This window comes from Delphinus delphis, chromosome 3 (genome assembly GCF_949987515.2).
Source record: "Delphinus delphis chromosome 3, mDelDel1.2, whole genome shotgun sequence".
Lineage (NCBI taxonomy): Eukaryota > Metazoa > Chordata > Mammalia > Artiodactyla > Delphinidae > Delphinus > Delphinus delphis.
The window spans coordinates 89,724,687-89,749,880 of NC_082685.1; the positions used below are offsets into that span (position 1 = coordinate 89,724,687).

The 25,194-nt window shown below is 38.6% G+C and overlaps 1 protein-coding gene across 3 annotated transcripts in view; it reads right to left on the minus strand.

Moving 5' to 3' along the window:
- Positions 1–25,194, minus strand: part of MACIR (macrophage immunometabolism regulator) — a 192,870-nt gene that overhangs the window by 148,751 nt on the left and 18,925 nt on the right. The window contains exons 5-6 of one of the 3 annotated variants that reach the window (XR_011246422.1): positions 21,005–21,160; positions 12,365–12,420 (exon numbers count right to left, since the gene is read on the minus strand). Coding sequence is in view for 1 of the 3 variants with exons in the window: in XM_060009066.1 (XP_059865049.1) it covers positions 21,138–21,160 (23 nt within the window). In the remaining 2 variants the exon portion in view is untranslated. Of the gene's footprint in view, positions 1–12,364; positions 12,421–20,565; positions 21,161–25,194 lie in introns of those variants that run through there. The other 2 variants (XR_011246421.1, XM_060009066.1) reach the window with 2 other exon arrangements.

A 25,194-nucleotide genomic window follows, 5' to 3' on the forward strand; every position in this document is an offset into this window, starting at 1 on the left:
GCTATTCACATAATGTGCCCAATGTTAATACAGCTTTAACCCCTTTAAGGAAGATTGTCAAGAGGTACAAAACTTCCAAGAAAAAAATGAGTTAATGATTTAACAAAAAGAAAAAGTCATGTATAATCTTGTATAAGCATATCAGAAGAGAAATTCTTATAAACTTAAACAAATCAGCAGAATAATACTCTTTCATTTCAGTGGTACTATAAAAAGCCACCAAATTTAGAAACTTTTCAAGGACTCTTTCAGGGAGGGAGCTACTAAAAAAAAATGCAAGTACATTGTCTTTTGCTCAGATAATCCTTTACATTATTCAAGCTGCTGCCCTCTTTTTCTGGCCTTTTCCTTTTTTAATTCCTTAAATCTATCTTTCTCCCCCATCTAAAATCAGAGAGCATAATTAGAGGGCATGTGGCTCCACCTTTTATGGAAATATCTATACTCCTTATTTGCATGTGTTTGGACCCATTACCAGCTGTCCATAAAAGCAGCAGAGTGACCATTCCTCCTTGTTATCCAGGCAGATTCTGTTCAAAGCCAAAAAGATTAGAACAGCGCAAATGGTAGAAAATAGCTTTTTTTCTCTGAAAAATACAAGAGCAGTTTAAAGTGAATAGAAATTAGTGGATCAGTGAACTGGAAGGAAACGTTATTGCCTCTGAAATAGCCTTGCTCCCACTCAACTTAGCATAACAATATTCGGTTTGCTATTATGCAGCACGACTTCCAGCCTGCTTCCCAGCCCAAACCAGGAAAAGTTCCCCTCTCTACCGTTAGATTGGTGGGAATTAAATACACAATGTGACCAAACATAGTTAAACCTTTTAGAGAGGACATTTTTTTAATCCAAGCAATTATTTCTGCTATTAACAGGTGTAAAATGTCTTCTAACAAGAAAGTGCAAAACAGCAAATATGCTTAGGAAATATGCAGCACAAGTTGCATATAAATAAGACATTCTAGGAGTCTATCTGCTTCAATTTTATAAAGCAGATGTCTGCTGTCCTAAGCAAACAGTTCAAGTTGTTTCCAAAATATGGAGGCAAAAAGAAATAGAGGTACCATTTACACACTCATTAGTAAGAGAGGAAATGCATCTGCTTTGGAAAATTGCTGCTCACTAAAAAGCAAGTTTCCCTAGCAACGGGTACATCACAAAACTCTTAGACCACTTCTAAGCTATGAGAGAAATTATAGGAAAATATATAAAAAGATTTTTATCAAATATATTTTATCTTTTCCATGGGAACATTTCCCCTAAATTTAGAACTACCTAGGGAACTTAAAACTTGCCATGCATTAAAAAAAAAAAAAAAAAGATGTATCTAGAATCACCCCTCCTTTGTTAAGGGCAAATCTAAGGGCAAAGAGAAGGAAAGCCATTCTATATCATCAGATAAGAGAGAAAGAAAGAGAGAGAGAGAGAGAGAGAGAGAAAGAGAGAGAGAGAGAGAGAGAGAGAGAGAGGGAAGTAAGAACAGGGAAATGGATAGGGAGAAGATTCACTACCAATGGCACCATCTCAGTATGGGGTAAGTTTGGTTTGGTGACCTCTGACTCCATTCTTTTCTTTGTCATTAGCCAAAGGATTGTTACAATCAAAGAATTTCTAATTGGATGATAACAGAGTTGATAGGTAGAGGCTTTAATCCCATAATTCTGTTTATAGTTACTTCATTTCACTTCCTCCCCCAGCCTTACCCACAGCTGCCAGAGGTGACAGCAACACAGGAGGTGGGCATCTCTTTTGTCATTCCTCCATTTAAAGCGTTCATTACTCAAAAAGGCATTTAGAATTCTCTCAAAGTTCATAAAAATCCAATAGGGAATATCTTAATTTTTCCAGAAAAAAAAAAAAGCTGTAAGTCTTTTTGCCATGAGTATTGAACTGTGTCTAAAAATAAAGTGGAACATCTAAATTTGTCAGCATTTCTGGGTTGTTCTGATACGTATGTGCTGTTTTAACTGAAATATTACTTGGGAACATAGCATATTTATTTTCTCTCAGTGAATGGTTCCCTTGTAATACCATATTTGAATGTATTTAATTGCTGATACCTGTTTTAACACCATTAACAACAGCTTGTTTGAAATGTCTTTTAATTGTACCAAGTAACTGTTAATACAGCTTATCTCTTTCTAAAGAATCATTTTCAGTCCTGGATATGATGGAGCTAAAATAGTAGGAGCAGTTTTCAACTCACCACTTTCACGGTACTCTGAGACAGAAACAAAGAAACAAGTACATAGATGTAAATTCAAATGCACCATCCTACGAAAACCAAGAGGGTAGCAACAGAGAAACAAATGGAGTTGAGATCTTCGCAGTACCTATTCTGTGCCAAGCGTTGTACCTACATTCTCACTTTGGTCCTCACATCAACACCCTAAGGTATTATTAAAGGCATGCTTCAGATGAGGGTTTTGAAACTCAGAGATGAAGTAATTTGGGCACTATCACATATGAGTAATAGGAGAACTGAGATTCAAATCCAAGTTTGCCTAAAACCAAAGCTTGTGCTCTTTCTGCCCCTCTAGTAGGAGGAGTTGTATTGGTCAGCTGTTCATTTTTTTCACTTGGAGTTCTCCTCGGCAGGGGTCACAGATTGTTGAGGTTTTGTTCTCTTCAGACAAAACAGTTTTATCTAGAAATGTGAATTAACAGTCAAATTTAAAGCAAGAAAATCTCATATAAAGATTTGGGGCTTCTCCTTAAAAATAAAAGCATCAAAAGATACAACAGCATCAGGAATCCCTCATGGCAACTGACAACTAGAGCTGAGGAATGGCTGTGCTCTTTCTTCAGGGTTGATTGTCTCCAGGACACCCCAGCCTGTCACACAGTTAAGTGCCTGGCTCCGATGAGAATCTGAGTTTGCCATCTCTGGATGAATGGTATCAAGTAGAGTCACCTAACATTCACTGAACATTATCTACAAGCAAGGCCAGTGCCTTACAACTTGGAAACAAGTGCAGGGGGTAATGGCTGGGAGCTGTAAGACAGAATGAAGGAACTGGGACTGAAGTGAATTCATTGAGACTTGGTCATATTCTAACCAAGGGAGAGAATGGGTCAAGATGTTTGAAAAGTAGTCATAAAAAAATTAAAAACCTGTCCTCAGCTGAGTAATGATCTTCCATGAATTTAACTAAGGTGATTAAGAAGAACAGGGATCCAAGAATCCAAAAGCTAGAATTCTCATCTTCATTCAGTTACCAACTCACTTTTCAATCTGTAAGTAGCCCTAAGCCTAGATTGGCTTCAGGTCCCATATCTGTGCATGGAGATAACTGGACTATTATGTGAGCAGGAGCTATGTAGATAAATAAAGGAATAAAGGAAGACAGTGGTGGGGGACTCGGTCTAACCATAGGACACTAAAGTAAAGGGCAGCTGCTGTTCTACTCCAGACCATTGTCTCCCAGGAGAATCTGGGCTTAGGGTTGTCAGATCATCCCACTTTGCCAGAGTAGCCAGAAATACGTGTGAGTCTGTATGTCTTTGTTTTAAGTTGAAATGTCTGACTTTTAAAAATATTATTGACTAATTCAAAATTTTAAAAACACCACGTAAGCCAACCCTGGACAGTGAAGCAAAATATCTCTGGACTACACTGGCCCTCAGGCCCTCAGTTTTCTGCCATTCTATTTAGCATCAGGATTCTGTGATTTAAGTACTGAGGAGATATGATCATCTTTGAGAAGAAGAGAGGGATGTAGATGGGTATATTTTCAGTGGAAAAGCTCAAAAAGATTAGCATTCGCTAAATGGCCCATTTTGCCATCCTCCTCTGAATTTCGCATTTCGTGAACATGAAGCAAGACACGTGGGCAGATGCACTGTGTGAGCATCACTCAACGGAGGCTGTGTGAGGAGAAGCTGCTGGAGAGGAGAAAAGGGAGCAGAAGGTGGAATTACTCTCCAGGGAAGGATGAGAATTACACCCATTTTGAGGAAAGCCAAAAAAGGAAGTAGGTAAGAACATTTTAAAAACATGTACTATGTGCTCGGTGCTTCTGATATCTCATTTAGCCCCTAAATCTTTTAAGGTAGATGCTGGTATTACCCATCATTATAGCGACAACAATGTACTGTGCGTTTTTCATGTACCAAGCACAGTACAAAGTGACTTAATTTATGTCTTGTCTCACCAGTGCTGTGAGAGAGGTTCTTTTATGGCCAATATACAGATGAGAAAATTAAGACAAGAGAGACTCAGCAATTTGGCCCCAAATCCTCAAGTAATTAATTAGCAGTGTTGAGGTAGGAGATAGATGGGCCCCTGGGCTGGACAGCTGGAGTCTGTCAAGTGGAGTAAAACTGAAGCTGTGTTCTCACCCAGACACTCCAAGACAAAGCTAGTGGCAGAAGCTGAGCTCTGCTCAAGTAAAGAGATAAGATGACCACTCCTGAGGTCAAGGAAAACTTGCCTGTCTGCCCATGTGCAGGAAGGCTCCCTGGGGGTCAAAAAGGGAGAGGGCGCCACCCCATAATAAGTGTGGACATGCACCCACAGGCCTCTGCGGTGGGATCCATCTTAGCAAAAATTTGCGCAAGCGTGTTGGGGAGGATCCTAGAACAGGCCACATGTGGGAAAAAAGAAACAAACAATTGGCCAAAGTAAACAAAGACCCGGAAGGACCGTCCTATGTAAGTGATTTAAATCACCTCTTTCCTGCGCTCCTCATTCAGGACGCCCACACTCCTCTCCGGGTGTGTATCTCTGCCTAGCTTCAGTCTTAAACTGTTTCTCTGTGTGCTCTCCCATACATTGTGCTGTGTCTTTAATAATAATCTTTGTACCTGTTTTTACAGTTTTTGCCTCCTTGAAACATTCTTGCTTTCAAATGGGGGAAAGAGCCAGGGCCACTTTGCTTCTAGCCTCCAGCCCCTGGTGGTCTAGTGACTAGGATTCCTGCTTTTTATCCAGGCTACCCAGGTTCAATTCCTGGGCAGGGAACTAAGATCTCTCTTCAGGACCACTCACAGCTGTCTCTCTGAGATCAGTGGGATTCAGACTGAGGTCTCTGTCTACACAGCACTCACTCATCACACTTTTCTTCTTCTCTAAAAAGTCAGGGGACTGTTTCAAGATCCCATTACCAGAAAGCAAGAGTACAGTGGAGATTCCATCACGACTTGGAGTCCTCAGAGCCTCTGGTTTCTTGTCCTACTTTCTATCCCCCAGTGGCACCTTGCCAGACTACCTATCCCCAGGGGATGATGCACTTGAAAACTGTCCCCCTGAATTTTTCTTGAATTCACAAACTTCTATCCTTTAGTTTTCAGTTATCCTTCTATGCTTTATGTTTCTGAAACATAGTGTACATAATCCCTGGCTCACTCAGAGAGTGAAAGCAACACTGGGCTAAGATAATTAGATAATGTTTAATCATCATTATTTTTCCTACCCCAATGAGGCAAAAATATTGGAGAGTGTGAATGACACAGTACTTAATTTTAAAAACCAAACCAATGTCGAACATCTGAAAAAACGTGCTAGTGCATTTGAATATATTTTCTATTCAATCTGCCACTTGCTTCCAGTGTGAGAAAAATATTAGACATTATTTCTGAATACATACAAATGCAAAAACAAGCTAGGTATAGAAATTGTTTTGATCTAGGTAGATCACACACCAACACAAACACCAACGAGCACATACTATGTGCCAGGCACTATTCTAGGCACTTTACTTGTATTATCTCATTTCATCCTCACCACAGCCCAACTTTCCAGATGCACACTCTGAGGTACAAAAAGGCTAAACAACATGCTCAAAATGACACAGTTAGTTAAGTGGTGGATCCAGCTTTTAAGCTCAGGCATGTGCCCCCAACACCTTAACAGCCTCTCAAAATTGTCAAGTGACAGAAAGCATGGTCTAATTTGGCCAGGTACATCATGATTCCAAGAGGGTGCTTGGAATTGCACATTTAATAAAGTGTTAAGTAAATGGATACACTCACAAACCAAGACAGGTACTTACTTATATGAGGCAGAATCACACAGTGTCTGCTTAATAAATGTCTGATGAATGAATATTGTATCTTTTAAAATTAATTAATTTATTTATTCAACAAATGTTTATGTGGTGCACCAGGCTCTGTTCTAGGCAATGGAGATATAGCACTGAGCAAAAGAGACGAATCCCTACCTTCATGGAGTTTACATTCTGATAGAAATAGAAAATAAACAGAATAAGTTAGATATTTAATATGTTAGATATACAAAAAAACTGAGAGAAAAAAATAAAGCAAAGAAAGTGTACTGGGACAGTTGGAAGCGGTTTTGCAGTTTTAGATATCCCTGATATCTAAAAGGGAGGGTATCCCTGATATAAAGGGTCAGTGCTTTTATTTTTTTATTTTTTAATTGAACTATAGTTGATTTACAATGTTGTGTTAGTTTCTGGTGTACAGTGAAGTGATTCAGATATATATACATATTCTTTTTCATATTCTTTTCCATTATGGTTTACTAGAGGATATTGAATATAGTTCCCTGTGCTATACAGTAGGACCTTGTTGTTTATTTTATATATAGTATTTAATAGTTTGGATCTGCTAATCCCAAACTCCTAATTTATCCCTCCCCAACCCCCTTTCCCCTTTGGTAGCCATAAGTCTCTTTTCCACGTCTGTGAGGCTGTTTCTGTTTTGTAAAAAAGTTCATTTGTATCATATTTTAGATTCCACATATAAGTATTATCATATGGTATTTGTCTTTCTCTTTCCAACTTACTTCACTTGGTATGATAATCTCTAGGTCCATCCACGTTACTGCAAATAGCATTAATTAATTCTTTTTTACAGCTGAGTAGTATTCCATTGTATATATACATATATATATATATCGTATATATGTAAATATATATATATATATATATACGATATATATATATATCGTAAATAATGTTGCTATGATCATCGGTGTGCATGTACGCTTTCAAATTAGTGTTTTCTCCAGATATATGCCCAGGAGTGGGATTGCTGGATAATACGGTAACTCTATTTTTAGTTTTTTAAGGAATATCCATACTTTTTTCCATAGTGGCTGCAACAATTTACATTCCCACCAACAGTGTGGAAGGGTTCCTTTTTCTTCACACCCTCTCCAGCACTTGTTATTTGTAGACATTTTTTGTTATTGTTGAGGGAAACTTTATTTATTTATTTATTTTTAACATCTTTATTGGAGTATGATTGCTTTATGATGGTGGGTTAGTTTCTGCTGTAAAAAAAAGTGAATCAGCTATACCTATACATATATCCCCATATCTCCTCCCTCTTGCATCTCCCTCCCAGCCTCCCTATCCCACCCCTCTAGGTGGTCACAAAGCACCGAGCTGATCTCGCTGTGCTATGTGGCTGCTTCACACTATGTATTTTACATTTGGTAGTGTATATATGTCCATGCCACTCTCTCACTTCGTCCCAGCTTACCCTTCCCCCTCCCCGTTTCCTCAAGTCCATTCTCTACGTCTGCATCTTTATTCCTGTCCTGCCCGTAGATTCTTCATGACCATTTTTGTGTTTGTTTTTTTAGATTCCATATATATGTGTTAGCATATGGTATTTGTTTTTCTCTTTCTGACTTACTTCACTCTGTATGACAGACTCTAGGTCCATCCACCCCACTACAAATAACTCAATTTCGTTTCTTTTTATGGCTGAGTAATATTCCATTGTATGTATGTGCCACATCTTCTTTATCCATTCATCTGTCAATGGACACTTAGGTTGCTTCCATGTCCTGGCTATTGTAAATAGAGCCGCAGTGAACATTGTGGTGCATGACTATTTTTGAATTATGGTTTTCTCAGGGTATATGCCCAGTAGTGGGATTGCTGGGGCATATGGTAGTTCTATTTGTAGTTTTTTAAGGAACCTCCATACTGTTCTCCATAGTGGCTGTAACAATTTACATTCCCACCAACAGTGCAAGAGGGTTCCCTTCTCTCCACACCCTCTCCAGCATTAATTGTTTGTAGATTTTTTTTTTTTTTTTTTTTTTTTTTTGCGGTACACGGGCCTCTCACTGTTGTGGCCTCTCCCATTGCGGAGCACAGCCTCCAGACGCGCAGGCTCAGCGGCCATGGCTCACGGGCCCAGCCGCTCCGCGGCATGTGGGATCTTCCCAGACTGGGGCACGAACCCGTGTCCACTGCATCGGCAGGCGAACTCTCAACCACTGCGCCACCAGGGAAGCCCTGTTTGTAGATTTTTTGATGATGGTCATTCTGACCGGTGTTAGGTGATACCTCATGGTAGTTTTGACTTGCATTTCTCTAATAATTAGTGATGTTGAGCATCTTTTCATGGGCCTCTTGGCCATCTGTATGTCTTCTTTGGAGAAATGTCTATTTAGGTCTTCTACCCATTTTTAACTGTTTTTTTTTTGTTGTTGTTATTGTTATTGAGTTGTATGAGCTGTATATTTTGGAAATTAATCCCTTGTCTGTAGCATAATTTGCAAATATTTTCTCCCAGTCCATAGGTTGTCTTTTCGTTTTGTTTATGGTTTCCTTTGCTGTGCAAAAGCTTGTAAGTTTGATTAGGTCCCAGTTGTTTACTTTTGCTTTTATTTCTATTGCCTTGGGAGACTAAGAGTCAGTGCTTTTAAAATACTGACCATGGGGCTTCCCTGGTGGTGTAGTGGTTGAGAGTCTGCCTGCCAATGCAGGGGGCACGGGTTCGTGCCCCGGTCCGGGAAGATCCCACATGCCGCGGAGCAACTAGGCCCATGAGCCATGGCCGCTGAGCCTGCGCGTCCGGAGCCTGTGCTCCGCAACGGGAGAGGCCACAACAGTGAGAGGCCCGCGTACAGCAAAAAAAAAAAAATACTGACCTTGGTAAATATTTTTAAGCTTACTATTAAACATTTAAATTTTTAGTTCCCCTATGTGTGTGGTAAATTCAGCCTAATAACATATTCGATTAATAATGTTGGGTATTTTTTATGTTATGTATAAGAGATGTGATTTTTCTAGACTCTTCCAGAATAAATTGTAGAAAATTATAAAGCATGATAGAAAAATAGGATAACTTACAAATTACTAAAGACAGGTCCAGATCATTATGTTTTGCTTATTTATATCTATGTCTGATATATCAAAACTGGATGTATCTCCAAATCAACTCTAAATAAATAAGTAAAATGCCATCTGGAGCCTTCTTGAAAATAATCCACTCTTGCACATCCCTGCTATCCTAGTGCGACCCCTATGTAGTCTGAGTAGCATATGAGGGAGAGACTGTGTGCCATGGTCTGTAACCCACACACAACCCTCCCTAGTGTCAGCAAAGCAAATCAGGATGCAAAGTGCTTATGACCACCAAGCAGATAAAGCAGTTTTGATTTTTTTCATCTCTCTCTCTCTCTCAAATGTGAAGACTCACTAATGAAAAAACATCTAGTACTAAATTGAAATAATTTCACAATATCAAGGCCTTTGAAAGTGGATATTATGGAACTTGGGGTTAAAACTGAGGCTGTGATTATCACTCAAGACAAAATCATCTGTAGCTAATTCTATATGAATGATGAGAAAAAGCCCTATGCACCTTCTCAGGATTCACCAGCCTTATCAGTACTTAGTACTGCGAAACTGCCCATTGGGCTTGGCAAACATGTTTAAAGGGGTTTTCTTTTTCCATTTTTATTATCATTTTATTTGTCCAGAGAAACTTTTATCAAGCTTTCAGTCTGTGAATTTGTCTTCATTTGTTCATTGCTTTCTACAATATGTGTCCACTTCAAAATAAATAAATATTTGAAATTATTTTGTTTTTTAAAACCTACTAAGCATTAATGGTTTCTCCCTTTGTCATACATTTCAATTATCTTTGTGATTTTAAGTTCATTTTCACACACAATATATGGTTGTATTCTAATAACTGAAATGTGCAATTTAGATATTTAAAAATATATCCCAAACTTAATTATCTGACCAGTAAGCCTTCTAAATCCATTTGAATAAAGATTGTATATTTACCATTTAGGAAATCTACAAAATTCTCAATTTATTATTAGGCACATGGAGAACTACCCAAATGCATTAGAAGTGAGACCATTCAAGTACTTAGCCCTCACCACTTCAGCTCTACTCAAGATATTTCAGTCCAGTTTCTAATAGCTAAATGTCACAGTTCCATGCCAAACACATCAAGGACTTTCCTGGCACCAGTGTGCCTACTTTAGAATGAGCGATATTTCAGAGTCATCAGAATTTATCACCCACTAAATTCAACTTAATAAGGCTGCATCATCCTCAGTGTTTCAGCTTCATGCACAATTTATTATCATTTCATATGAAAAGCTAAAAGCTCAGAACACACATGTACTATCTTATTCCTAAAAAGAAAGCCCTTTTCTTGAGCAGTTTTAGACACTGGATAGCAATTCAGACTGTAATTGAGTGTCTTCTCAGATCATCTGACAGAGTTCACATTGAAAAAGAGATTAAAGACAAAATGTCAGGGTATTCCAATTGTGAGGAAATCCCTGCATTCTCCTTCAGCCTTCAGCCCTTCAGCACTGACAAGATGAGAAGCCTCAAACAAGGACTCCCAGGGCCTTTCTGAAAGCAGACACAGTCTCTAGCTGTCCTCAGGAGCTCCTTGTATACCTCGGAGCAAGGGAAGACATGATCACCTTATGTGATTTCAAACTGAGTCTGGAAATGCACCTAATCTGCATGTGTGTCTTTTCTTAACTTTTTTTTATTACTTTCTTCTGTTTTACAAGAAGGAAAAACAACAGACACCACACACAAAAATTGAGAAATTCTTTATTTAAAGAAATAAAGTAGTGTGTATCTCTTATTCCCATATTCCTGATTTTTCCCTCCCCTATTCCCTCTCCCCTTTGGTAACCATAAGTTTGTTTTCTATGTCTGTGAGTCTGTTTTTGTTTTGTATATAGATACATAAATAGATAAGTAACAAGGATTTACCGGATAGCACAGGGAATTATACCCAATATCTTGTAATAACCTATAATGGAATATATTCTGCAAAAAACAATGAATAACTATGCTACATACCTGAAACTAACACAATATTATAAATCAACTATACTCCAATAAAAAAGAAAAGAGAAAAGAAAAGAAAGAAGTAAACTATAAGTAGGGACTGTCAAAAAACCTATACTGGAAACATTAACAAGGATGTAACATCTTTTGTTGGCCTCTAGGTAAAATGGCACATCCAAGGTTATTTTAAATTCAGGATAATGGCTACCTTGAGACTTCATAGGAAGGTGCTAGTTAGATGTAGGTAATTCAGATACAAAACTCCTATACTTAAAAAACAGGAACTTTGGGACTTCCCTGGTGGTGCAGTGGTTAAGAATCCGCCTGCCAATGCAGGGGGCGTGGGTTCGATCCCTGGTTGGGGAACTAAGATCCCACATGCCATGGCGCAACTATGCCCGTGCACCACAACTCCTGAGTCTGCACTCTAGAGCCCACGAGCCACAAATACTGAGCCTGTGTGCCACAACTACTGAAGTCCACATGCCTCTCTGCAACGAGAAGTCATTGCAATGAGAAGCCCACGCACCACAATTAAGAGTAGCCCCCTGCTGACTCGCCGCAACTAGAGGAAGCCTGTGCGCAGCAACAAAGACCCAACGCAGCCAGAAATAAAAAATAAATAAATAAATTTATTTAAATAAATAAATAATTAATTAATTAAAAAAATTTAAAACAGGAACTTTAAGGATGGGGGAGGGGAGCTGAATCTTCTCCATACTGACCTAATTCATTAGGTCGGTCACTTGTTACCAACTAGATATGCAGGTTGTGTGCTCATCTTAAAAAAGGGCTATGTTTCCATTGGAAAAGCAGCCACAAGAGTGTCATTTTCCCGACAGTACCAGTGTACAAACAGGTATCTATAGCGGGCAAGGCAGCGGGCGCCACAGCACACCAGAGGTTTCCAGCAGTGCTGACACGCTATCGCGGTACTCTCCCTAGTCTTACACATTGAACAATAAATCAAATCCATCACAAGATCACTTGTCATTCCTCCTCGGTTAAATGGGTCTTTATTTTTAGAGAACAATGGGAATTAAAGGAAACTGGAGGCCTTACATCACAGAACTATAAATAGTTGCTGTTAAATGCAGCCTCATGTTTTTGTTTTTCAGTTTTAAAATGAAGTTGATATTTGAGAGGGGTTATTCATCTGCTGAACAGTTTATGATGCCCCGGTGATGTCATCTTATCTAGGTGATTAAGGACCTATTTAGTTTTTCAATCAGACAAATCACTAGCTCTCAACAGGAATTTTAATCAGAAGGATTGCTTGCTGTGCTGAGACTGTCCCCAGCGAACACAATGTTACTGACCTTTCCTCCACAGGAAATTTAAATTTGCATCATTTGGCTGGTTAGGATTTCTGCCATTTCCCTGTGGATCAAGATTGGAGATGAACTTTCAGGTTCAGTCATACATTAAAAACACAAACGTAAGCTGTGAAAAGCCAGAAGCAGAATGATGTCTTTCCCCTGATGCAAAGGTCACTGCTGTTTTTTTCTCATTCATTCCAGCTGACCACAAGCTTCTACACTTACTGCCCCCATTTAGGGAACTCAAATTGGAAAACAGCCATACTTATAGGCCCTCAGCATGTTCACTGCATTAAGATTATCTACTACATTTAACTTTGCTCTCTCATTTGTATGCTAAAGGAAAAATTATTTTCCTTGTGACAAACTAGACCTAACAGGACATTTTTTTAAAGTTTGTAAATGAGGTTATATTTATTAGAATAATTCTGTTTTGGTCTAGAAAGTTCCTGCCTTGTACCACCAAGGGAAAAAAGAAAAAAGTCCCAGGTAAACATTCCCTGGAGAAAATTGCTACTCTCAAAATAAGCAATTTCAGGGCGCAAACTCATAAATCTGCTGTGACATCAAATTTCTAAGTAAAACTTGTTCAGGGAATCACACAGGAAACACATCCCCGACCCCAACAAGAGTCAATAAGAAGTAACTTAGGAAAGCTAGTTACCATGATCTCCAGTTTTAAATTTGCAATTGTTTTCATATTTCCAAAAGTGAATTCATAGATTTATATAATTACAAAACACTGCAATCTCTTAGGATCCTATACAACATTCACTTAATGATTTAGGACTAAGAGAGAAAAGGTTAAAAAGTCTTACCCTAGAATTATACTAAAAATGAAGCCGATTTAATAACCAAAAAAAGGACTCAGGACTAAAGCTTTATTATACCTTACTTAAAAGTAATGTTGTTTGAAACCAAGACTAGCCTACATTTATTTCTACCTCAACACTTAGCCTCTAAATAGATTTTCAATTTAATCTGTTTAGCCACACTATGATAACTGATTCCAAGAGAACATGCATTTAATTATCACTACATATCAGAAAACATTAAGAAAATATTTAAGAAGTGTAACCCATCATAACTAACCCATTAGTCTAAGCTTGGAAGCAATTTAGAAATGCCTTTTAAAAGTTTATCTAGGGCTTCCCTGGTGGCGCAGTGGTTGAGAGTCCGCCTGCCAATGCAGGGGACATGGGTTCGTTCCCCGGTCCAGGAAGATCCCACATGCCGCGGAGTGGCTGGGCCCGTGAGCCATGGCTGCTGAGCCTGCGCGTCCGGAGCCTGTGCTCCGCAATGGGAGAGGCCACAACAGTGACAGGCCTGCGTACCGCAAAAAAAAAAAGTTTATCTATAAATTATGTAATTCCATCAATTTTGCAATCTGTATAAAAGATGCTTTGTGGTTTAGTCATGGAAGGGCAGGGTTTTTTTGTTTGTCCTTAAAGAAATTTAAATTAGTGGGCTAGAGACTATTTCATCTTAATAAACAGGTTTGATTATGCATTGTTTTTACAAATTGCCTTCACCATTAAAATGAAGCATACAAATGATAAAAAAATCATTTCAGCAATCAGCTACGAGCAAATGCACAACTGCTTGACACTCTTCCTGGGAACTTGATTCAGATTTGACATCAGCCATATCACTTCTATTGCACAATATCAAATATAAAAGACATCTTGATAGGATAACTTCTTCATAACAGAAGAAAATGCCCCAAACTGTTCCTTTTAAATTTATTTTATTTATTTATTTTTGGCTGTGTTGGGTCTTCGTTGCTGCGCGCGGGCTTTCTCTAGTTGTGGCAATTGGGGGCTACTCTTTGTTGCGGTGCGAGGACTTCTCATTGCGGTGGCTTCTCTTGTTGCAAAGCATGGGCTCTAGGCGCGCAGGCTTCAGTAGTGGTGGCTCGTGGGCTCTACAGCGCAAGCTCAGTAGTTGTGGTGCATGGGCTTAGCTGCTCAGAGGCATGTGAGATATCTTCCCGGACAAGGGCTGGAACCCGGGTCCCCTGCATTGGCAGGCGGGTTCTTAACCACTGTGCCACCAGGGAAGCCACCCCAAACTGTTTTTAAACTGAGTTTTCATGGTCTGTGACATGCCATGGCATTACTTTAATTATAAAAAAAAGAAAATCAATAAAAGTCAATAAAAATGAATGACGCAAACATCCTTAATTACATTCCAAAGGCGAATAGATGTCTGTTTTTTTTATCATAAGTTGGAAAAAAAATGAGTAACTATTGCACCATACACTGTGCTAAGTGACTACCTGGCTTACATCCTGCACAATAAATTTTTAAAAACTGAGTCCCAAAGATAGCTCAAGGTCATAGAGCTTCAAGTGTGAGAGCCAGGGTTCAAGCCCAGAATACAAATCCAAGTTCTGTCTGATTTCAAGGCCCACGTTCTTTCCATTGCATATTCTGCTGTTTGGTTTCAGATTGACCTGGCTCCTTACAGTTGTACAGCTTTCAATGTGATGACCAACCTTAACAGCACTGTATAGATGAACTGCATGCAGAACAAAGATAACTGCTTCCCCAAATTCACCTTGCTCTTTCCCGGGAGGTTTCCTCGGACCGCCCTACCCTGGGAATTCTGGGTAGGACACTCTGGTCCCTCTCTAAGCGATTACAAGAAGTGCCCAAGCTAAACAGTGCATGCAAAGAGATTTTAAAGTCATTCCAGCATAATTATCCTAATCAACAAAAACCAACTACAGCTCAATCAAACTTCAGAGAAGAAAAGCTTGAGTGAGAGTTAAATAAATTGAAGTGTAAGGTCAGGCTTTTATAAGGCGTTCCAGATTCTATCACCTTGCTCTAATTCTTGCATATTTCAGCAGTCACGTTTTTTGTGACTTCACAGAAATAACAAGACATTTTAAAACTCCCAGGATAGTTACAAAGTACTGTTAACATACACTGTTCATCCACATATAGCCCAGGGCACTGAGAACATTGGGATAAACTTGGAAGTCTGCAATTGAAAAGTTATTTTTAAATATAAACCAGGTGATAATTAAAAAACGGGGGGGAGGTGAGTGTAACTGAACCAACTTAGATTTTTTTCTCAGTTTCCATACTGTTTGCATTGCTCCTTTCATTTCTGACACTATCAATGTCATAAGGGTTTGAACAAATCTAGAGCAATTATTCGGAAACCCTCACATATAGGCTGACTTGAACATCCTAAGGCCTTATATTCACATACTTCTTCAAACATTGAGTGAAATTATTTACTTGCAAAGATTCTTTATCTCTTTTTAGAAAAATAATTTCAAAGTTTCTTGACTAGTACATCAATAATAGCATATGACTATTATCAAGTTGTCAAACCGATGATAAAACTATCATGACAACCCAACTCCATGATACCGTTGGTTATATGTACACAAAGCAAAGAGAATGGAATATTTAACTAAAAGAAAATTCATATTCTGAACATTAACTGTTATCCTTAAGAGCCACCTACTACCTAATTTGGTTCAAAGTCAAGGCATTGTGTGTACACAGTAGATTCTCAATATATAACTTACATAAACCTAAACACTCAATCTAGGAAATGGTCAGAGGAAATAAATATACTAACCCTGTAACAGTGACTGACTTCAAAACAAAACACTGATAGAATGAGTATGAGGCATGGTAAGTATGAGGCAAATATTGAGAAGGGGCAACAAGACTTCCCAGGTACACTGAATGCAGACTGTGGATGGGAAGTTATTCATTAAACAGCCCACATAAAGAGGCGTGTTAGCACAAAGTTTTCATGGAAGAACCAACTACACAGAGGGTTGTTATAAACTCTGATTGTGTGTCTAAATTTGTATGAATGGAATACTAAAAGCCTTTAGGTACAAAATGTTTTGAGAATCTCTGTAATTTCTAAAAGGTCCAATCACACACTCAACAGAGCCCTCCTCCACCCCCATTTTCCATTGCTTCAGCTGTTTTTTATTAAAACTAGCAGCTACAGAGGAATAGTGAATGCAGATTTAAGCTAAACAGGCTATTTTGCCTTTTCCATTTGCAACCAAATAAAATTTTATTTTTAATTTTTTTGCCAGTCTGTCCATTTTTCAGATATATCACCAAGCCTCAAAGGTAAAAATTGATATCATTTTGAGTCTTTGCCACAGAATGAACAATTCTACAGTTGTGCATAAAAAAGACAAATTTGCTTTTACATCAGAAAGTATGAAAAAGTAAGCTGCACCAGTCATAAGAGATTTTTGGGGAAAAGATCCAAAGATGGCTAAGATACTTCTATACGAAAAATTAAGACAAGCTGAAGTCTCAGCAATCCTCGTCAAAGTCAGTTTGCACAGTGGCTAGATGACAAATAAGGGCATTGTTAGCAACTCAGGAAAACTCCAGCAGAAATAACTGAAAATTTCCCCTCTGGGTTCTCAGCTTACCGTAGGCAAACTAAAACAACCCTAAAAACAGAAATACACACTAGAAACAGGAACAGGCATTGGGATGACAGCCAAGCAAGTCTAATGGAGAGATGTAAATATGCAGGTTATGGTACACGCAAACATTTTCTTCATTATAAGGAGAGTAAAGAAACAATGAAAATGGATCTCCTTTCTTATTAAGTAAAAGTAACGTGTATGCTTTACAGGAAGTTAACTGGGCTGTAGCTAACTGTAGCAAAGTTAACTGTAGCAAATACAGTAGTCCCGCTTATCCGCAGCATACGTTTCAAGATCACCAGTGGATGCCTGAAAACTTCGATAGTACCGGATCCTATATGTACTATATTTTTTCCTATACATACATACCTATGATAAAGTTTAATTTACAAACTAGGCATAAAAAGAGATTACCAATAACAACTAATAATAAAACAGAGCAATTATAACAATATACGTAACAAAAGTTATGTGAATGGGGTCTCCCTCTCAAAATATCTTATTGTACAAATTTAATGCCTTTCCATCTTAACTAAGCACTTATCACGCAACTGTGACCATAACTTTTGCAGTGTGAGGTGTGACAGCAAAACCAGCAAGTTTCTTTCTCCTTACAATTTCACGAATAGAAGATTCATTCTTGCTGTAGACCTTAGCAACTGAGCATATGATTTTTTTCCTTTATTGAGAACTTTCACCTTTTCACTTAAAGGAAGCACTTTATGGCCTCTCTTTGGTATATCTGAATTGCCAGCACTGCTACTTTTCCACTTTGGGACCATTATGAAGTAAAATAAATTACCTGAACACAGTGATACGTCCACAGTCGATCCAGTAACCAAGATGGCGGCTGAGCAACTAACGGGTACGTCAGATCTAGACAGCATGAGATTTCATCACGCTACTCAGAATAGCTGTGCAATCTTAAACATATGAATTATTTCTGGAATTTTCCATTTAATATTTTTGGATCTCATATAACTTCACACCAGTAAGAATGGCCATCATCAAAAAGTCTACAAACAATAAATGCTGGAGAGGGTGTGGAGAAAAGGGAACCCTCTTGCACTCTTGGTGGGAATGTAAATTGTTACAGCCACTATGGAGAACAGTATGGAGGTTCCTTAAAAAACTAAAAATAGAACTACCATATGATGCAGCAATCCCACTACTGGGCATATACCCTAAGAAAACCATAATTCAAAAGGACACATGTACCCCAATGTTCATTGCAGCACTATTTACAATAGCCAGGACATGGAAGCAACCCAAATGTCCATCGACAGATGAATGGATAAAGAAGACGTAGCACATATAAACAATGGAATATTACTTGGCCATAAAAAGGAACGACATCGGGTCATTGGAAGAGATGTGGATGGACCTAGAGTCTGTCATACAGAGTGAAGTAAGCCAGAAAGAGAAAAACAAATATCATATATTAACGCATATATGTGGAATCTAGAAAAATGGTACAGATGAACCTACTTGTAAAGCAGGAACAGAGGCGTAGACATAAAGAATGGACATGAGGACACGGTGGGGAGGGGAGGGTGGGATGAACTTGGGAGACTAGGTTTGAGATAAATACACTACCATGTGTAAAACAGATAGCTAGTGGGAACCTGCTGTATAGCACAGGGAACTCAGCTCAGTGCTCTGTGACGACCTAGATGGGTGGGATAGGGAGGGTGGGAGGGAGATGCAAGAGGGAGGGGATATGGGGATATATGTATACACATAGCTGATTCACTTCATTGTACAGCAGAAACTAACACAACATCGTAAAGCAATTTTACTCCAATAAAAATAATAATAAAAATATTATTTTCGGACCTCAGTTGACCTCGGGTAACTGAAAATGCGGGAAGGGAAACCGTGGCTGAGGGGGTGATGACTGTAGTTGTTTCTGGGGTACGTTATACTGTATAGTTTGATGAGAGCAGGACGGTGGTAAAGATGGAGAGAATAGTGTAGGTTACCTGGAGGAAGCGCTATGGACCACACCTAACTCCATGCCTTGAGCTGGAGCAGCCTGGGCATAGAGAGGGTGGGGGTCAACTCTGGCTCTTAGAAGTTGCAGCAGCAACAGGGGAAAGAGGGCAAGGAGTTGGAGAGGGAGACGAGTGGGAGGAAGAAGTCATCTTCTAGACACTTTCTGTCATTGTTGCCAAAGTTCCTGACAACAAAATGTATCAGAACACAGTCTCTGACTCTACTCTTTTTTTTTTTTTTTCAGGGTAGGATAGGACACTAATCATATGAATAATTTAGCTGTCAGCAGAAGAGAAATCGACCACTGGGGAGACATATTCTGTAAGGGTGTCACACGCCAAAGAATGAGATTAGGAATTCTGCCAATCTTCTTTAAAAAAAGCTCTTCAAATTATCAGAGATGGCTGCCTGAAAGAACTGTGGGATGAGAAGTCGAAAGTTCTGCAGGGCAAAGCAGTATCATGCTCTTAAAAGACATGACTAAACAGCCATCACCAAGAACACGATCTCACTCGAGGCACTAATAATGGATTCTGAAAGTAGGATGTTCAGCGAATATTTCACCACATGGTTCAGAAGTCCCTAACCAAAAATATAACATGTGCACAGGAAAAGGTTCACAAACTTCAGAAACCTATCAAGACAGGTGGGTTCTCTTCTACTATCTTTTCTTTCCCAAATTGTATCAAGACCTCAAATTAGGAACTAGAAAGCAAATCCAAGAAATTGAGGAACTTACTGCACTGGATAGAAAATTACTAGCAAAAAAATGTAGAATAAGAATCAAAATAAAACTGTCCACAAATATTTTTAAATGGTTCTTATGTTTTAATCTTCCTAAATCTCAAGGCCATGTTCATTTAATAAGATAAAATTCTAAGAAAATATTTTGACCTCAACAAGAAGAATTTTCAGGATATAATGGATGTGGCTATTCAGCGATTTTCAAACTCATGGTCATGAGTTAAAAAAAAAAGTTTAAAAAAACTGAGTTGATATTTCCAATATAATGTATACTTATTCATCTATTTCATGCATTTACTATTATACTGGAAAACTACATACATGAGGTATACAACAAATAAAAAGGTTTTAAGGATAAAATTTAAAATATTTTAAAAGCAGTCTAATATTTTCTTCCCTCACCCAGGTGGATCATGTTTGCACTGCTTGGGATGTTCACAGTTCAGAAAACACAAATTTACTTTATTAATTGCATGTGAGGGGCAACATATATTCACCCATAACTTACACTCACACACACGTTTGAGATTTTGCAATATTTTATCCAAAAACCTTGAATTTAAATGTAGTGCTTTTATATCACTATATAGAACCTTTTTAAAGCAGTTGTGGGGTGAATGAAGATACGGCAAATCAGGGTTTCAAAGACATTTTATTACTGCCTATGGCTGCACTTTACTCAGCAACTACTAGGTGACAGGCATTTTATATTACATGTATTATATCTAATTCTCACTATATTCTCAACTATAAAGTAAAAATTATTCTTCCAATTTTATTTAAAAAAATGAAATTAAGGTTCATGATCAACCACATCCTGCAAATAAGTGGTAGAGCCAGGGTGGGTATCTTTAAAACCACAAAATCAAGATGATCACAATTACAGGACATTATGTGAAGGGCCAAGCATTTTAACTGTTTAGTATTTTCTTTGTTTACAGCTGGCTCCTTAAAGCAAAGAGAGGGGAACTGAGAACTAAGCTGTTAACTATTAAAAATTCTTTAGGTTAAAAAAAATAACCGCTCCCAGACATTTCCACCTGCTTCTCTTCCCCTCTCCTTCAGCAAACAGTACTTTTAAGTCCTAGAAAGACACGTGCAGGAGAGATTTCTGGGAGTGGTTACAGCGGGTACGTTTCTACTGATGCAGTTGCCCAAAACCTTAGAGCTGTGAGTATTGTTTCCCAAAACAACATCCTTTAATCTTAAAAGACAATTTTTTTAAATTTGTTTTTATTTATTTATTTTTGGCCGCACAGCTTGTGGGATCTTAGTTCCTTGATCAGGGATTGAGCCTGCACCCTCAACAATGAAAGTGCAGAGTCCTAACCACTGGGCTGACAGGGAATTCCCTTAAAAGAGAATTTATTAAGGATAAGTTCTGGAGCTTGCAGAGCAGGGCATTCATTCTGTTTTGCACTGAAGAATAAGAGCAGGAGAGAGAAAGCCAGCTAGATTCCCTACCCACTCTTCTTACCAGGCTGATTGTGCAGTAGGAGCATCTTGGACTTCCACTCAGGACACAGAGTTTCCAGCTATGTTCCCAAACAGGGCCTGAAACTGGCTACTTGGTACCAAAATGCTTATTCCTCGTCCAGGCACAGATGCAGCTAATATCTATGAAGCCTCCGGGCTGCCAAAGTCAAAAAAAGATGAGAGGGTCCATGAGCCTGGAGAAGCTACTTTACAGTAAAAAATTGGTTGAATTAGGAGAAATGCTAACTGTAAAATGTTGTTTGCCAGTTTAAGAACCATGATTGGAAATTTCACTGCTAAGTTCTTCACCAGAGAACATGGGTTAAACTACAGTTGTGATTCAGCATGATTTCCTTTGCTGGAGATTTTTAAAAAGATACATGACTGCTGTCCATTCAGGCATTCTCTTCTGCCTGGGAAGTCCTCACCTCTCCTACCCACCTGGCAGATTTCTCTTCACTCTCCACACCCAAGCATGGCTTCCCTAGTGAAGCTTTCCCCACACGTAAGCTAGAATTAGGAACTTTCTCATCTGTGTGCTCAAAAAAATCTTAAATCTGTATTTAATTAGAACCACTCATTTTAAAATGCAACTATTTGTTCTTGACTATGGCTTCTGTGTTTACTCACCTTGTATTCCCATCACTTATTCCTGTGCCTGGCACATAATACATCACAACAAATATTTGGTGGATGAAGAAATAAAGGTTGAATCATGAATCTGAAGGAGCACTAATTCCTACAGATAAGTTATAATAGATCGTCTCAATGGTTCTATTTCAAACAAGGATTTGTTTGCTTTTATACACCTTATATAAAATCCATCATAGTTCTTTGAACATTCTCTTTGTAGCCTTATAAGATCACTATGTCTGGTTGTCAATATACAAAGGAACCCTCTCTCATTACTAGTCGCACCACAAGTCTAGCCTAACACAAATGAGATAGCTCTTACAACTTTTCTATTCACAAATTAGGAACCATTATCATCTGCAGCATTTCCTATAATTTCTAAACAGAGTAACCCGGCCCAGTGGGGAAAGTCATGTTTTCAATTGTTTATTCTCTGGCATCTCTAGTCAAAAGGTTCCTCAAAAAATAAAAAAAAAAAAAGGAAAATTTTAAAGAAAATCTGAAGGAAAAATACACAATCCCACCTATTTACTTTGAAGGCTTGATCTAGCAAGCATTTAAGAAATGAATCTCTGGTGGAAAAAAAAGTAGTTAGGCAATGTTATACCAAATGTAATGTGTGCTCTTGCCCTTAAAAAAAGAGTCAGTCTGTCACGTTTAGAGAATATCTTTCTGAACTATGAGTGGATTACCTTATGTGGCCTGCCAGAAAACAGTATTCACTCCTATAAATACCTAATCCCTTAAACATTTCCCCCATAACTGCATCAATTTCTCATTAGATGAGCATGTCACTAAACATATATGTGAAACATAAGAATAACAAAACTCAAACTTTATAAACATTAGAAAGTAAAATACAGAAATCTACCAAAAATGCAGGGTTCCAGGTGGTCATTTCAAAAACAATCTGTATTAGGAAACTTCTTGAGCAAAACACTTACCATATAGTAGTTTCATTTCTTACACAAACTACATCAAGAATACACATTTTTAAATGTACTTCAGACCCTAAATAATTAAAGCAAACCTCTCAGTCACCGCCCCCCCCCAACCCCAGGATAAAGGGCAATGCAAGAGAAAACAAATCACTAAAATATCCATTTATTCTCTCATAGGTCTCACCTCCCCTGTCCCCAACTCCAATATTTCAGTTCTTTAACTACCCCACCACCTTAACTCTTCTCTTCTAGAAAGTGGGTCAGTCCATCTTAGCAGGCCACCTAGAAGAAAGGTGGAGGTAACCACTGAACGTTACTGGCATGCCCTGACCCTTCTCAGATTCAATTATTTTAAGATTTTGCCTTCCCCATATTTTTCATCTCCCCAAACTTCCCCATCAAGTCACTTTTTTTCACTTTCTACACAGACAGCAATGTTAAGTGAGCACATTCAGTATATAGGCCAAGCTACCGACAGAAAAATGAATAAGTTCCTTCTCAGATTTCAGTCCCGTAGGATTTAAGCTCCTCTCTTAAATTAATATTTATTCTACAAAACACTCACTTGGCATACATCTTATGCTACCTTGCCCTACCTCTCCCAATAACAGGCATGTCCTTGAAGGTGAAATCCATCTTAAGCTCTTTTGTCCCCAGAATGCCTGCATATTCTCAGTAGGCACCTTCTGAATTCTCCTCTGTTCTCTGGTTAGAAGACTGGGCCCAGAATGGCCTCCTCAAAAAACGTTCAGACCATTTTTAAATTCACACTATAACCCACTGCAGAGGGTGTGGTGGGCAAACAGGTTTTATCTTCACTGTAATGTTGATCAATTCACTAGCAGCTGCCTAAAGTGCTGGGTTAAGAAAGATAATAAGGTCACATATGGACTCAGAGAGAGAATGTACACTGATACTAATAATGGATTAGTGATGTCTGCCACATGCACAGGTAGGGAGCATGGTGGGATGCATGCTCAGTATTTGCCACCTCCACTCTAAACCCTGAGCCAAAATCTGAATTTCACTAAGTTCAAGAACTTCTTACTGCTTAAGTTCCTTTCCCTAACTGAAGCATTAGACCAGGCACAGAGGGTTCAAGGTCTTCCAAATATATATTTCCACATATAAGCCTTTTACGTAAAAGTTTGGTGAAGAATACTCTTCCCGGTGAATTAGACTTAAAGGTCAACATCATGGACCCAGTGTTCCCCTCCCTCTTTGCACCGGCACACAGTAAGAACCCTTTCTCAAGAGCATTCGGTAGCAACTTTTAAAGTGCCGTTAAACTTTTCCACAAAAGCAAAAGCATCGAAGCTCTTTATTCCAGAAGCAACCCCAGCCAGGATCACTTAAGGATTCCACTGTCTGTGCAGCAAGTCTTTCATTCCAGTAGATGTTGCGTTCTTCTGTTTAAAGAGTTCCCTTTTCTCATCCTGTGTTCTCCGATAAATCTGTACATCAAAGACAACCCCAAGATCGGGGTGACAACATGTAGGAGATCTGGTTTCAGATCTTTCCTCTGAAATAATTTAACAAAACCTACACAAAGTCATTTTACCGTGGCAAGAATACAAATTCAACATTTTCCCCCCAACTAAAGAAGTGACCTGTGAGCCCAGCAAACTCAAAATAACGTATCAAACCCATTCTTATTTTGATTTCTTTCTAGTAGTGTTCTCATCAGCCAGAAAAATCCTGAATTTTTTCTAACGTAATGTATCAGAAGAACCATTTCATAATTCTAAAGCACACTACAAAGTAGAATGTGCATCCTTAAGGGCTGACAACCTCCACTTCTAGCTTTATAATCATATTTATTATATTTCCAAGGCAATCTTCCTCATCAATTTCCACTACCCTAATCCAATTCCATTGTGTAAAAAGGCAATTCTACTTAAGACTTGCTGTCCTCTCTGCATTACAGTGACGTACATCCTTGCTCTCTCTCCACTCCAACTCTTCTAGAGCATTTACGCCATTTATGCTTGACAGACTTGTCTTCTCCCTTCCATGACTGAGAACAAACCACTTAGGCCACAGTCATTTCAAAGTTCCCTTAAAAAAATGTTAACGGCTATAATGGAATAAAAGCCCTTCCAAGACAAAAGTATGTAAGAATGAGAAAATTAGTAAACATAGGTTGCTTTTCCCAAGATCTCAAGTAATATTTTCTTCAGTGAAAGGCCGATTTGCCTTTAAAAGTTCACTTAGAATCTTCTAAAAGCTCCCACACCTCAAATATTGAAATCATTTAAATAAACATCTCAGGGAAGGAAAAGACACAGCGCGCCACACTTGGGCATTAAAGGGCACAAGGGGCGATGGAGAGGACTCAATGGGTCTCAACAGTAGCCTAGCTGAGCCAGAGGCAGGAAGACATGGGGATCTGAACAGGTTTACATTTTAATCCATCCCCATAGAGTCTTTTCTTCCCTGACTGCCGACGCTGGGAGCCCTGGAACCAGAAGTACGAATGCAGCAAAAGTCGAGGAGCAAAAGAAGCTCACCTGAGACTGAGGCAAGGACTGAACTCTACTGCTACTTTAATGCAGCAGCTGAGCCTAAGAATTAAAGAATTAAGAATTAAGAATTAAAGAATTAAAGTTATATGATA